General features: G+C 42.2%; 1 protein-coding gene across 4 annotated transcripts in view; it reads left to right on the top strand.

The window, feature by feature from the left end:
- The first annotated feature begins 340 nt into the window (after positions 1-340).
- NELL1 (neural EGFL like 1) overlaps positions 341-15,740 on the top strand; it is a 376,161-nt gene continuing 360,761 nt past the window's right edge. Inside the window, exons 1-2 of one of the 4 annotated variants that reach the window (XM_083750218.1) lie at positions 341-729; positions 12,039-12,167. In XM_083750218.1, coding sequence (XP_083606344.1) covers positions 681-729; positions 12,039-12,167 — 178 coding nt within the window. In that variant the 5' untranslated portion in view covers positions 341-680. The remainder of the gene's footprint in view (positions 730-12,038; positions 12,168-15,740) is intronic. The other 3 variants (XM_083750217.1, XM_083750220.1, XM_083750219.1) reach the window with 3 other exon arrangements.

Genomic DNA, 15,740 nt, shown 5'->3' on the forward strand with positions numbered 1-15,740 from the left:
GCTCGGAGCCCTATCAATTAACCCGAATAAAGCGATACTGTTTTGTTTCCCCCCCTGCCGTCGAAGCGCCCTTATTTATCACGCAAGGCGAATTATAGCAGCAGCAGCAGACTCCTCTCTCTCTTTTTCGGAGTAAGTTGGACGGCTCTCTGGACAGCCTCCCTTCCTGTTCACTTGCCCAGGTTCTTTCAGAAGATGCCTTTGCCTCCCTCTTTAGAGGGGGTTGGTAGTGCTTCAGACTGATCCATTAGGCGCCAAGAGGGGGATCCGCTCAAGCGATGAGCTCACGGTGCCACTCTCCTGGCGGCAGGCGGAGGCAACTGGAGGCGGCGGGGGCGGCGGCGGAGAAAGAGCTGAACAAAGATTGAGCGTCAGGCTGGGCGTGCGCCGCGGAGCCCCGCGGGGGAAAAGGCAACCAGAGCCGGGATCATCCCCGAGGAGAACACGTGGGCTCTTCCAGGGTAGCAGCTCTGGCCGCTGGTTGTGTACCGCTGTCTCTCTCTCTCTCTCTCTCCTTACTCCCCCCTTCCTTCCTCCCTCCCTCCCCATCTCTCTTTCTATTCGAAGCCCTGGCAAAACGAGCGCTTCAAGTTTGGAGGCTCCGCAGCTCCGAAGAGTGCTAGAGCCAGGCTCTGCCGTGCGCCGGGATCTCAACGGAGAATACAGCGCGACCAGCCCAGATGGATGTAATTGTAGGCGTTTGGGTTTGCCTGGCAGCTGCGAGAACAGGTAAGGCAGAAGGGGTGGCGGACGGAGATTTTTTTGGGGGGAGTGGGGGGGCATCCCCGCCCCAGCAGCCTTGCACGGAAAGGGAGGTGCGAAGCAGCTGCAAAGGCGCTGCTCGCGACGGGCACGGGGGTCGTTACGGAGGAGAATATATTAATAGGAAATAATCCTCGCTCACGCATTCGGTGTATCTGTTGCAAAGACAATAGATAGCTAGTAGGCATTGTGGAGCAGCCGATCTCTTCCCCTTAGGTGCTATCTCTCTCTCCTCTCTTTTTGAAAAGTGGGACCGGGGACTATTCTTGCTCTAGTCCTCCAGCCGCGAGTTAGCGCAGAAACTGGGCTGCGTGTCAGTGAATGACGGCGAGGATCAAGGGGACAGAGGGGAAAGGGGTGGGGTGTTCTATCTTTAAGGTAATCGATTTTGTGCTGAAAAGCGACCGTTATGGATTGTGGCTTTTGGGGAGGAGGGAGCAAAAGCCCAAGGGCTGGAAAGTGGGAGGAAAAGAGATCTCGATAGTGTCGCTGGCTACCTTGGAGGTCCAGGAGGAGACCCGCGATCCCAGGGCGCCGCCACCTGCCCCATCCAACCGCCTTTTCCCTTTTTTTGCCGCGGCTTGCGAGGCGGAACTCGGAAACTTTGCATTGCAATGGCAGTAGCTCTCTCAGGACCTTGCAAGTCCTGCTTAAGCCCCACCCCAGCCAATCTGTTTTAGGAGGCATCGGACCGCTTCAGTGGCAGCGGTGGCGCGCGGTGGAAGGAGAGGCAGCGGAGCAAGCTGCTTACGTTTATCAGTCGTTACTGCAAACCCCAGACCCACAACGCCCCCCCCGTCCTAGCCTTCTGATCCCCCTTTGTCAAGCCTTTTATGATTTGTAAATTGATGTGTTCATATAACGCAAGCACCAGTTTAAGGATTCATTCATCCCCTCCTGTGAGCACGCTGAAAAAAGCAGGTGACTTCTACCTGCCAGAGGTAGATAATCTCATTGTCGAGGCTCGCAAGACAACGAGGGTGTGTGTGTGTGCGCGTTTTAAGATGAGCGTTATTCCACCAGGGATTTCTCCTCCCAGAAAAGCGGGAGTGCCTGTTTCTGGGCTTTGCACATGGGTGGCACTCTTTTATTGTCTTCTCAGCCACGGACATGCAGTTAGCTTGGCTTTTCACTGAAACTGTTATGTCTGATCCAGGAGGAGGATAAAATATAGGGAGGGAAAACGCTCAAGGATAAGATCAGCTGGAGATATTGAAATCGGATGCAGTGATTCTAGCTCATCACAATGGCCTTGATGAAAGAAAGAAAACAGCCACCATCGGCTACTAACAGTTCAGGGCGCTGTGTGTATGACAAGTGGTCTTGCTTTTTCAAGTCTTGTTCTCAGTGAGAAATCTCCCTGTTCCCCTTTCCAGATGAGTGCCGGAAACGTTCTGGACATTAACTTTCTGTTGCTTCCCGAAGATGAGTTCACTTGCTCTTTTCGATTATTATTTCTATTTTATAGGCTTTAATCTAACAAAAATTCAGGAAATGAAAAGTTTGAGAAATCTTCCTAGACATCCATCCTTCTTTTTGTTTGCTTATGAAGAAGGTGGAGAGGATTTTAAGTACTAACAGTGGAGAGCTTCAGGGAAACCCACTGCACACCACTTTAGAGAATGCAAGAGATCAGGTCCCTAAGGGTTTCTTTGACAGAGACGGAGGGGAGTACAAACAGCTGGTTTCCAGAATGCTTTCATTTCACATGGTGGGGAGCAATCTGCTTAATTCTGGCATTTATAATAGTGATTTGTCAGAGTAGTCCTGTTCAAGAGGGATGGGAAAAAAGAACCTTCTGTGTACATCTGATTACCCACCCCCTTTAGCTTCCTGTCTTCTAGAACACACTTTAATTGAGACTTAACTGGAGCAAACTGCTTTTTAGGGCAATCTGATCATAATGTTGAAAGCCTGCAGAAGGAAGAAATGGATGCATGTGGGCTGCTATCCTTATGTCTTTCTCTCTTAACAAATACTTGCTACATTGGTTGCAGTGGGGGCCATCTTAATTAAAAAGGGTGCCTTAATAGGAATAGTTCTTTAGGGTTGTCAATCCTGTATGTGCAGTTAGGAGAATTAGGAAAATTTCTTTTAAAAAAAGGAATTAAGCAGGAATAGTTTGGGCTTTTTGCTTGTTTCTTTTGTTCTCTTCCCATCTGTTTACAGAGCTTTTTAAAAAGACTCTTTGCTTTATATTATTTTGAAGGAAGTTAATTTTCTAAATAGTTTTTTTGTAGATATTGCTTCCCTAGTTGAAATGAAAATTCAACATTTCAGTAATACCCCTTATCCTAATCTGTGTCTAAACCCTGCAGGTATAAGGCATACTTAGTAAGTTGCACTAAATTTAGCATGATTTAGACTGCAATCCCAACACCACTTACCTTGGAGTAAGCCCCATTGAATTCAACAGAACTTTTGAGTCAATATGGTTAGGGATTGTGCTGTTACTTCCTAAAGTAAAGCATCTTTAGGGTCAGTCTGGCAGGCACTCTTTTGGAGATGTCTGTGAAGAAAATATCTTTACTTCTACAGATTACCAAGATTGCATAATTTGAGCTTGTGTTTGATATTCTAGCTATAGCTAGTTTTAAGACTAAGGGGGCAGATCCATCAGAACATCTGTGTTTAGGTGGCTCCTGGAATAAGCTTTTATGGTAGGTAGTTGGGACTTGCATCTGCACATATGACCCCCTTTATGTCAGCTTTCACTAGTCAGAAAGGAATTAAGCAGTTTATTTCACTAGGGTATTGAAAACAAGTCTGTAAAGCACTTTACATCAAATGTGCTTTGGAGTGATTAATAAGTATGGTCCACAAATGGGAAACTCTTTGGGCACAAGTCATCCAACATTATGCAGTTTATAAATCCTATTCGTTTACGTAGGGGACAGTGATACATGAGCCTTTAGCTCTCTTTTATGGAAATCACTGGGACTTGAATGATTGTATCCTTGTCTGCATAGGCCATCCATGCAACTTGCTCATTCTTGAATCCTGTAAATAGGATCTAATTAACAACCAGGCCTTTACTCGTAGATCCTCATATGAATAAGTTATATGGATGATGCAGTTAGATGAAATTTTCTCATCCATAAAATTACAGCAAAATGTTATGGCTTAGTTATGAGGTGAATAATTTGGAAAGTTGTGGTGAGCATCCTTTTGCTATTTAGATTTTTGTCAGACAAGATTTTTTGTTTTGAAAGAAGTTTCATAATAGTTATGAGCAGTAAATATTGCATGAGGATGGTTAACTGTAAGTGCATTAAACCGAATGTTCCTTCTGTATAGGCAAGATGAAAGCAAAGAATTGTGACCTGGGGGTGCATCCATGAGATACTTAGGCATACAGCAATCAATTGAAGCTCTTCTATGATGGTCATGTTCCAGGTAGCCAAGAGACTGATAAAAGCACAGTAAGGTGGCAAGATTGTAGGGTTTTGAGTACAAATTGGGTACTTTAAAGATACTTTTTCTGTTGACATGAGTAATTACTTTCCACAATCCTGTGAAGGAGACAGTTTCTTCTCCCATTGCTTCACGGCATTACTTTTGGGACATGATCATTTTCCAGATTTGCAAAGGAGGGAGAGTTTTCTTTGTCATTTAACTTAGCAGAAAGAAATTAATTATGGGGCCAAAACATTGCTGTATATATATGAGAGCCACCTTTGGTTTAAGCAACTCATACTTTGCTTGGATATTAACAACCATGTGGATAGAGCATTGTGGTAGTGATAATTCTATGGGAAAGACGCATACAATCATCCTACCCTTGTGTTTGTCTTATCTAAATATGGCTCATGACTCACAGAAGAGCAGCTTTCAAAGCTGTTGGAGAAGCATTTAAAGGACCCCTTTTAATTATGTAGTTGATTGTTTATTTCTTTAGTATAAATCACTTTATGTCAAAATAGGCTTTCAATGTTTTACAAGCATAGAAACCAGTTATTTATTAATTGCTATACTGATTATATTACACTACAGACTTACTTTTATTTGGAGCAAAATTATTGTCAGGCAGATACATAACACTAAGGAGCTGCAGTTCATATGAGCATAAGAGGAACCCTACTGGGTCAAACAAAAGGAGCATTCTGTTCATCACAGTGACCAACCAAATGGAAACAAAATATGAGTAGAGTAGCACTCTCCTGTTTGTGAGTCCCAGAAAACTAAGGCATACTGCAAGTAATAGAGCTGTTATGGCTAGTTGCCATTGATAGCCTTATCCTCCATAAATTCGTCTAACCACTTTTTAATGCTGTCCCAAGTTGGTGGTTTAATTGAAATCCCTGTATAAAATGCAGTCTCTTCTCAAAGGTCTCTTGCCAGGTTGTTATCTACTTGTCAACAGAACCCTTCTTCATGCCACAGTACATAGTACCAAAGGCTGGCCAGGAATATTTTGGTACTTGAGCCAGAAAATCCCCAAAGCATATTTCCCTGGGAGTTAAAATACAACAATGATAAGTTAAATAACTATCAGTTTGCTTTTCTTTCATGACACTTGGCATCATTCATCTGCCTGAAATGACCACCTCACTCTGCTGATGGTGGGGCTTTGCATGAGTGGAATTCGAGGTTAAACCCCAGAAAGTGGCTTAATACTGTAAATATTTAGATACTGGAAATGGGTGATTGGTAACAAGTTCTCCTTTTTTTAGCATACCAAATCGTCGTCGTCCCCCGATGAATCTTGCTTAAATGGTATAAAAATGCAGAGTGGAATTTTGATGCCAATGATCTTGTGTGTATGACTGCAAACAATGACATAAATAAAAAAGTGTGCATGAGGAGCACCCATCCCATTATAAATACCCATCTGAAAGTAAGAAGAGGTCTGAGGGGCATAGCCACCAAGAGGAGAAAAGGAATCAGAAATGGGCTAAGAGCAGTGAGTGGGGAGAAAGAGAGAAGGAGAAAGAATGGAAATAAAAAGAATTGAAGAAATGAAGTGGAAACAGACAAGAGGACTAGAGGAAAGCTTGAAACAAGATATTGTATTGTGACACACTTGGAACTGTATTCCAATCGCAATGACTTTGCTAACTGGGAATATACACCTCTATTGACAGTAGGAGCACTGGCTGCATGTTGTGAAAGTCTCTGGAATAAAAGGAATAGTTGACGGGAAATGTCTAGATCCTGCGCGCCCGTTGAGCCGCAACTATGCATTCGCTGCGCTATTGGCAGTATAAATTTAAAACCGCTAGCATTGTCCAGGTCTGCAAAAATATCAGGTCTCTGGGTGTACCTGGCATTTCTCCTCAGCTCTGCCATTCATTATAGACCTTAGTTACAGTTACTGAAGATGGCAGTACCAGCCTGAAAGTGAAGTCAAATACACCTCTGTGGCTCTTCTCAACATCTGTTATGAATGAAGCCAGCAGGAGATTTAAAGGCCAGTTAATACGGGATATCGATAAAATTCACACTATGCTTGGGTACTGCAGAATTAGTGTGTTAAATTTCCCTAAACATTTATGTAAGCTGAGCTGACTTTTATGTGACCTAAACAACTTGCATGGACTGTCTTTCACTTGGCATCCAAATATGCAGCCTGAGCCTAAACCAGCAGCGTGTAATGTCACATCATCATGTAGACAGGGGTTCAGTAGTGATTTTTTTTTAATGGTTGTGCAAACTTGCTTTTGTTGTGTGAAGAAATGTATGTAGTGTTCCTGTAAAGATGCTTAAGAACAGTTTTATCAGGATTCAGCTACCTAGTTATAATAGCTTCTATTGAGTTCTTAATAATATGTCTAGCTCTTCCAGCTGTTCTTCACAGGGCTAACTGACCCTATTGTTAAAGAGAGCAAGGCAGGCAGCAAATTTTGGATGCTCATAAAGAGCACAAATTGCCAGTTGTTGTTCTTTTCAAATGTTAAAGCAGGGAGGAGAAAAGCAAACTAGTTTTTTCTAAAAGGCCTTGGGCCTACCCATCTCTGCCAACCATGCATGAGATTAAGGGTAGCAATCCTATACCTACGTACCTGGAGCAAGTCTTGTTGATTTCTGTCGTGCTTAATTCTGAGTAGAGATGTTTGCCTGGTAAAAGAAGAACCCTTTAATGTTTTATTTCTGTAGGTTTTGGAACATACTCAAATTTTATCTGTGTAAGGCAGATGCAGGAATTTCTACAACCATATTGAAAGTGGCAGCATGGAGGTCTGACTTGCTGGTAAATCTCTGAAATTTCCAAAACAGGTTCTAAATTTAAATGTTCATACACATTATATTTACCAGTCTATTCTTTTTGTTTTAATATAAAAGTCATGCAGTTCTTCACCTGTTGTTTTTCTGGCACACAGAAAAATCTGTGCATCTCTGTAAGAAAAAAGCAGAGATATATTGTGTACCCACAGTGTGTAAAGACACATCAGATTTATTTTCCTTGTGGAAAAGAAACATTTTCACAACCCTTTGTTTTTTTCATTTCCTTACTGTAAAATCAAAACATGAGTTGGTCTTAAATGAGCCACACATCTGTTAAAATAATATTCTGTATAATTGTATAGTATTCAAAAATGCAGCCGTAAAAAATACGGTACTCTATAGTTGAATGGATTTTGGGCAAGCTAGCTGACAAGGGTCCCCAATTCACAAATTCAACAGGAGCAAATCCTCAAAGACCACAATAACCTTGTGGAGACTAAGGATACCCAGGCTTCTGCACACATCGTTCATAAACTTTAATATCTAGGTTCAACTTTGAAAGCACTGAGATCAGTTGCAGTTTTACTATTCATTTCATGGTTGGAATTTATTCCTTTGTGTTTATTTCATTTTAAATCACTGGAAAAATTCAAAAGGAACAAGGGTGATTTCTGCAGTACATCCAAGACACATGCCACATTACATTCATTACATTGGCTCCCCCTTGTAAAATTCAGCTTTACTGATCTATTTCTGAGTCTGTTGATCTCGTTGGAATAGTGCATAATCACCTGCAGAGCAGTTTTATGAGTCTGCTGATATCCTTTATTTCCTAGACTAAATAGATGCAGAAACAGCTTTCATTCTGACCTCTGGGCATAAATATCCACTCATATCTTAACTGATTTATTTTTGCATGGGAAAGATAAACAGCTACTACCAAAATATGAACAAAATAGCCTGTGGGATATCCAACATTAGACATGTTCGAAGTAGAACCATTAAAATCAATGGACTTAAGTAAGTGTAGCTCTAAGAATGTAGCCAGAATGCTCTACTGGAACCCTTGTAGTCTCATAGACAGTGGTACCTCGGGTTAAGTACTTAATTCATTCTGGAGGTCCATTCTTAACCTGAAACTGTTCTTAACCTGAAGCACCACTTTAGCTAATGGGGCCTCCTGCTGCTGCCATGCCGCCGGAGCACAATTTCTGTTCTCATCCTGAAGCAAAGTTCTTAACCCGAGGTAATATTTCTGGATTAGCAGAGTCTGTAACCTGAAGCATATGTAACCTGAGGTACCACTGTACACACATTTATATTGCATATTCTTGATAAAATTTCGGAAATGGCAGGTTGATGGTGTTTAAGTGTGAGATCATTCACATTTTGCAGAAGCTTATTCCACATATGTGGAAGCCTGCTACTTTATATGGGGCTCTTTTGCTGCACCAGTGAAATGGATTTTAATGTGTGTTGACCCTTCCAGCAGCCACAAGTATAGTTTTTGTAGTCTTCTTTCCCATCAGTGCCAAGGAGGAAACCTTGTACTTTGTAAATAAGTGAGGGCATGGGTCATCTGTGTGGCCACGACTACAGTCCTACCGGGTAATAAGCTCCACTTAATTCAATTAGACTTGCTTCTGAGAAGAAATGTACGGAATTGCATTTTATGAGACTAAGGTCAACGTAGTACCAAGGAGATCATTCTGTCAGCTAAGGAGATCAGCTTTGCTTGCCTGGTAGAACTCCCCTTCCTCATCCCCGCCTCTTTTTGGGGTTCTCTCAGCCCTACAGAGTGAACTTGGGGGATATGCAGGTGAAAGAGAAGGGAGAGTCCTTGTGCTGGTTTTCTCTAGCAGAATGGGATAGTTGAATCTGACACTAGGATGTGATGGTACAAATATAGTCTTAGCTCATCAGTTTCTTGGATTCGATACCTTTACATTGATTTTCAGCCGTAAATGCCCATTGCCCAAAATTGTAACAGTGCTGTCCTGTCTTACACCATTGCTGTGCTGAAATTCTTGCTTAAATGTCTGTATACATGTGAGAACTCTAAAGTACTTTATATATACGTGCTGCTGGTGTTACGGAAGGACAGCACAATACTGAATTGGGTGGAGCTGTGGGTCAGACTATATGTGTGATTGGCAGTTCTGTGAGTCTCTCTCCCCCCCCTCCCCACTTTTTAAATTTTCAAAGCAGCTGCAGGAGGCTAATTGGGAACAGAAAATTGGTGGGTGTAATAGTGTGTGCTTAACTCTTTACTTTCCTGCTGTTCATCCATTAAAACCCCCAAGTGGCTTTTGTCTCTATGATTGGGAACGTAATTTGTGATGGGTTTTATTAGGTAGGTGAGGGAATATAATTAACTATGTTTTGTCCCCCTACAGAACCCACATATGTAGGTTAACAGGCAGAAGGATCAGCTTACTGCTTGCATTTAAAAGTGTGGGGCTGAGAAAAGTTTTAATCCCATTTTATGTAGTTTAATTGAAAGCATAGGTGTTAGCTGTTTGGCTGAGCTCCTCCTTTGTTACAGCGTTTATCAGCTGCAGACTGAAAAGTAAGTTTAAAACATATAGTTTACTCACAGACAAGCATTCACCCTAAGCAGCAGCAGAAGCAGCAGCAGCAGCAGCAAAAACAAACGCAGGCAAAAGACTTGTGTTTACAACAAAAACAGCGTCAGGCATGGACTTGATATGGGAGCAAGCAGTCAGATGACCCCCTCCATGGCTGGTTGAAGAGAAAGAGAAAGAACAGGAAATACTTTTTTGTTTCTTCCCTTCCAGGACAGGAGGGGTAATATCACCACACAGAGCCTTCTCTACCAATTATGTTTTTATGGTCTGAGTTTGCCTATCAGCAGTACAGATGTATGGTTTTGCTATCAAGAATATGCATTGTTAGATTTGACTGCATATCCCATAATTCGGGGTGTTTGTGCAATTTTAGAGTGATCAATCAGCAGAAAGGGAAAGGATTAAGCACACCCTCTTCTCTGGTTCTCATTTGTAGGAAAATGTTGTAATCAAAAATATAATAATAATTATGAGGAGGACGCAGGTGGTGCTGTGGCCTAAACCACTGAGCCTCTTGGGCTTGCTGATCAGAAGGTCGGTGGTTCGAATCCCCACGACGGGGTGAGCTCCCGTTACTCGGTCCCAGCTCCTGCCAACCTAGCATTTAGAAAGCACGGCAAAAAGTGCCGGCAGGAAGGTAAACGACATTTTTGTGCGCTGCTCTAGTTTCGGTGTTCCATTGCGCCAGAAGCGGCTTAGTCATGCTGGCCACATGACCCATAAGAACTGTCTGCAGACAAACGCCGGCTCCCTTGGCTTGTAAAGTGAGATGAGTGCTTCAACCCCAGAGCCATCTGCAACTGGACTTAACTGTCAGGGGTCCTTTACCTTACCTTTAAAATTATGGAATTGTACACGACATGTACTACTAATCCCTTCTCCTGGTATATTTTCAGCCAATCTTTCTTGTCTTTGGATATTTTACTAAGCTGCCTTTTCACTTTTTTGTGGGAATATGTAGAGTTCAGTTTCACAGCTACCTAACCCCTTTATAAATTGCTTTTTTGTTGTTGGTAGGAATCGTAACTGTAGTTTGCTTATGTGGAGAACAAGGAGACAATTGCAGTGTCAGAAAGTTGCAATAGAAGAAGCAGGACTAAGGTAGCTGAAGAAAATGTCTTCAGAAGCTTGAGCCTCTGGTGGTTTGTGAGTGGCAGCTATACATGTAGTGAGTGGCATCAGCTTTGTTAATGCAGTGCTGATTGCCTGCTTGAATAAGGCAATGTATTAAGTCCTTGTTATAGCACATAAGTTGCAGTCCTCTGACATCATGCAACTGCATCTTCCAGCAAAACCTAACAGTACTGGCAGTCTGTTACTGCACATTCGCTATGGAAGGATTGTGCACACACACCTTGGTGCGTATTACTTTAAGCAGTTATTACCTTACACTGCTCCTTTGAGAGGTATAGCAGGTCTAGCTCCTTTGCCTAGCAGGGTGATCTGTTAACAGTATCATAATGGAATGGCAACCATTGCATTTTTTTAACCTGCAAAATGCACAAGTTGAAGCTGTATCAGAAATCTGAATTTCCCAAGTGAGGGAGATATAAATACAGTGGTACCTCTGATTACGAACTTAATTCGTTCTGGAGGTCCGTTCTTAACCTGAAACTGTTCTTAACCTGAGGTACCACTTTAGCTAATGGGGCCTCCAGCTGCTGCCGCGTCATTTCTGTTCTCATCCTGAAGCAAAGTTCTTAACCCAAGGAACTATTTCTGGGATAGCGGAGTTTGTAACCTGAAGTATTTGTAACCTGAGGTGTTTGCAACCTGAGGTACCACTGTACTGGGTTAGTCATAGCTGGAGTATGAAATCAATGAATTTCTTAATAATAACTTAAATTGCTGGCAATGAGTGTACTCTTAAATATGACTTGTTTGGAAACCAGCCTGCAGTTTGGATGTTTTCAGGAAAAACCACAGTGAATTTATGCATCCTGTACTTGAGCACCAAGATAATGTTCCAAATGCAGTAGTACATTTTTGCCTTTGGTGAAAACCCAAACTAGAAAAGGCAATATGCAATGTTATTTGTCCAAGTTGCATTCAAAATACTTGGATAATCCAATGAAAGGAATTAACACAGGTAGCAATATATGGGCTACTAAAGTGTTTTAGTGGGTTGTAAGTGTGTGTATAAGACTCAGTCCTTCGTAATAGCATATCTCATTAAACACAGCCATTACTTGCCCAATACATTACAAAATTCTCCATCCGATCTCTGTCTGTCTTCATGTTATTCATCTTTCTAGTTCTTAAGGTTTGTTTAATTGCAGGGCTCATTTATCATGTCATGCTGTTGCATTAATGATGGTGCTTTATTGTGCCCTGTCCCATACGGTAAAAAAGATCTGGAAAGATGGGAGTTCAGTTTCAGTTAATGCAGTGGATCATTTTTGTTGCTTGTAGGACTAGGGCTATTTAAAAATGGAATGTGGCTGTAGCACTGTTCATGGTTGCACAGCGTATGTAGTTATTTTACTTGAACTAAAAATTAAAACCTGACTTCTTTTCAACCAGTTGTAGGCCTTGGAATGGACCCCAACTTACAAATTGATATCATCACAGAACTGGATCTAGTCAACATGACTATTGGAGTTACACAGGTGTCTGGACTACATAATGCCAGTAAAGCATTTTTATTTCAAGGTAAGGCTAATATCTTTATATATTTAACAGGAATGAAAGTGCAAGTAACTAATAATTTGGAAGGCTGACATATTTCTTGCATATGAAGCATGTTCCTTCCCTCACCAATCTCTGCCTTGGTATCCTAAAAGTAAAGTATATCAAAACCACTAGTAATTATGCCAGATAGCTTTAATACTAATTTTATTTGAAAAGTTTTTGCTTTGTTGCTGGAACACATTTATGTTTGAGGGGGCTGTACTGTTGCCACATGAGAGTTACTAGTGCAGCTGCACGGATACGCCACCCCTACAGTTCTGCTATATAACTCTCCTAGTATAGCAACCCAAACAAGGTGGGGATGTGGCCAGGACAGATAAAGAGTAGACACCACCATAATAATATATAAATACACAAATAGTGGATCATTATATTGACCATGGAGCTGATGCGAAGAGGAAAATAAAATATTGTCCTCCTGCCTTTCTGATGTCTCCACAATGAAATATAGTATATGATTACAATCAGGACCCAATTACAACCCTATACCTGCCAATGTTTTTCAGCAGAAAATTGAGACACGTGTCAGCTGGCTCGCGCAAGAGCACAGTCCCTACCTGGCAGCTGCTCACTTTCTTCTGACTTTGCTTGCTTCCTCTGCACCTCATGCAGCCATGACAGCGTTGGTGGCTTTGGCAGTGGCAGAGAGGGGCCAGCAAGAGCAATGCTCCCCTGCACACAAGGGTTGTGTTTCATGAAGGGTTCCCCTGCTATGTGCAAGCGCTGGCTGCAAACACCGCCAATCCTCCTCCTGTGCTTGGTGGGGACGCTGAAGGGGGAAAATGGGACATTCCCAGATGAAATCAGAAGCCAGGACTGCTTCTGTAATTCTGTGAACGTTTCAGGGAAATAGGGACACTTGACAGGTATGCAATAAATCAGCATCAGGATAAAAACCCTAGAAAAGAGGACCACAACTGAGATGATAGGGTGTGTACCGTGGGACTATATCTCTCTAGTCTTAGGTCATGCAAACACAGGGCATATATGGGGGAACCCTGGTGAAGAGAAACAGGGAGAATGTGCAGAGTGCCTAAGTGTCCATTAAAGATCTCTGGGTTAAGATAATGAGGGGGGAGTTCTGTTAGTGGTCCCCACACCAAAGAAATTTGTGTGGTGGGGACCTGTGGGTGGGCTTTCTCAGTAACAGCCCCATTCATTTGGAATAACCTGAAGTGCATCTCACTAGGACATTGCTGTCATTTGTCACCCATTCAAGACACACTGCTTTGTTTGGGCTTTTGGGAAAGGGTGAGGTATATTAGATTGGATTTTTATTGCTGCTGCTCTTTTGTTTGCCTGGAATTTATGTTGGCTTGTATAACTTTGGTTTTAATTCTGTGTATTACTACCCTGGGAACTTTAGGTGAAGTGTGGTCTATAAATATGGTTGATAAATAAATAAACAACTTGGCCTCACAACTCTCACAGAAACTTGAGCTTATTGCTAACACTTCTTTGCCTCAAACATTTACAGGTACCTTGCATTGGAACTCCAGTCAGAAACATACAACAAGAATATAGTGTGTGGTGGTAGTAGGATTAGTTACATGAGTTGTTTGTGAGACAGGAAGGAACAGTTAAAAATGATTATTTTGCCCATATAGGAGCTATACTATTGAGTGTGGGAGTCCTTCCCCACTCCTAGCAGTGTGGTGTTAAGCCCTGGATTCAAACCTGAAACCCCCTATATAGAAAACCTGTGCTGGTCCTTCAGGCTAGGGCTACTCTTCAAGCCATTGTGCTCCTTATGCACATGACTGGGTAATGAGGTGAGGAATGCCCAGGCGTGTCTTGTTTTCAGTCTGCTGCTGTGATTGGGAGTTTAAAAATTGCTCTGTGGTTTCTGCATTGTGGATATGAGGTTGAGGGAGGTCCCTCTGGCAAGACTTTTCCTGGTTGCTACTATTAAGTGTGTGGTTTTGTGGCTTCCCTTGTTGCTTGCTTGGTCTTTCCTTTTACCTGCTTGGTAAGAGAAACTTAATTCCTCCCTCAGTGGAACTTTTCCCAAGTAGGGCTATGTGTGTGTCTCTTCCAGCTTTTTGGGTCCTCTGTCTTAATGCTGTATCTTTCCCTCTCTTCATGTGCTGTGATCAAAAGTTATACTCATAAGCAGTGTTTGGTATAAGGTGAACTGAACTTCTGTGTGCACAGGGATACATATAGCTCTTTGTTGCTGGTGTTTTTGTGCCTGTGATGCAGTGGCTCACGCATTGGAAGCTGTCATGGCATAACTACCGGTATATCTGACAGGATGTGTGTGTGGTTTTGTGTAGGACAGTGGTATGGTAAAAAGCAATCAATATTTTTGTCTTCCCTTTTCCCACCCAGTCAGTAATATGTCTAAAGCCGCCCAAATGTTTGTCCTAGAAAACATATCTATATGAATGTCTGTTTACATATAAAATGTACATTTGTTTATATGGACATATGTAAAGTATTCTGAAATATCCTAAAGTAATTCCAGAGTATATTGGGGTTGGGGAGAGGGAGAGAGGAACTGGCTGGTGTAATCTGCAGCTATTTTCAAGATGTCTGTAATCCAAAGCAGGATATGGGGACAGAGCTGGCTTCTAGAGAAGGTGGGGGCTGAAAGTATCTTCTTGTTGTTAAGTAGTGTTTGGGTATGAGACAGTGTGGTATGAAAATTTATATATACATTTTAATGTTCCAAGTACATCACATAAATCATCCTGGTATTCTGTAACATGGACCAGTACTGTTATCCTAGTATTGATCATGTACATATGAGAAAACGCCTAGCCTAGGTGAAGCTATATTCCACATTGCCATTATCCTACATCATATGGAGTGTTAGTCTTAAATGGGGAAGAATCTGACAGTGCATGGGTGAAGTCAGGGTGAGGTCAGTTTGATCACAGTGCTCAACCTCACCACCACCATGCTCCTTCCCTGCACTGTCCTGGCAAATGGCAGCACTTCTCCTCATTGGCTGCTTCTGGTTGTACCTGCCTTCATTGACCTATCTGGTGCTTTTGACTCAATCAATCGTAACAGACTGTGGGAGAAATTCTCAAATGCTAATATAGACCCACGACTATTATTATTAATTGGTGAACTGTATAGTGGTACCGAAACACAAGGCAGAGTGGGCTTAAAAGAAGGTCTCTCGGACATTCAAGACATCAAGAGGCATGAAACAAGGCTGCATATTGGCTCCCACACTTTTTAACTTTTATATAAATGATATTGTGCCACATCTAGCACAGATGCAACCCCCCGCCCCATCAATTAGCAATAGGAAGATATCTTGCCTGCTGAACGCCGATGATGTGGTCTCCTATTGCTCTCCCGATTAGGTCTTAACAATTTGCTTACAGCTTTCAGCAGGTATTGCAAGCGGGAAGAGCTCATTGTGAATTACTTCAAGACCAAAATTATGGTCTTTGGGAAGCATAGTCCCAGATTTAAATGGAAAATGGATCAGCAGAACTTGGAGCAAATACACTCCTTCGGATATCTGGGAATCCCTTTCACTGAGACATTATCATGGATAGGGCACATTGAGGCTAC

The sequence above is a fragment of the Podarcis gaigeae genome, assembly GCF_964106915.1.
Source record: "Podarcis gaigeae genome assembly, chromosome: 1".
Taxonomy (NCBI): domain Eukaryota; kingdom Metazoa; phylum Chordata; class Lepidosauria; order Squamata; family Lacertidae; genus Podarcis; species Podarcis gaigeae.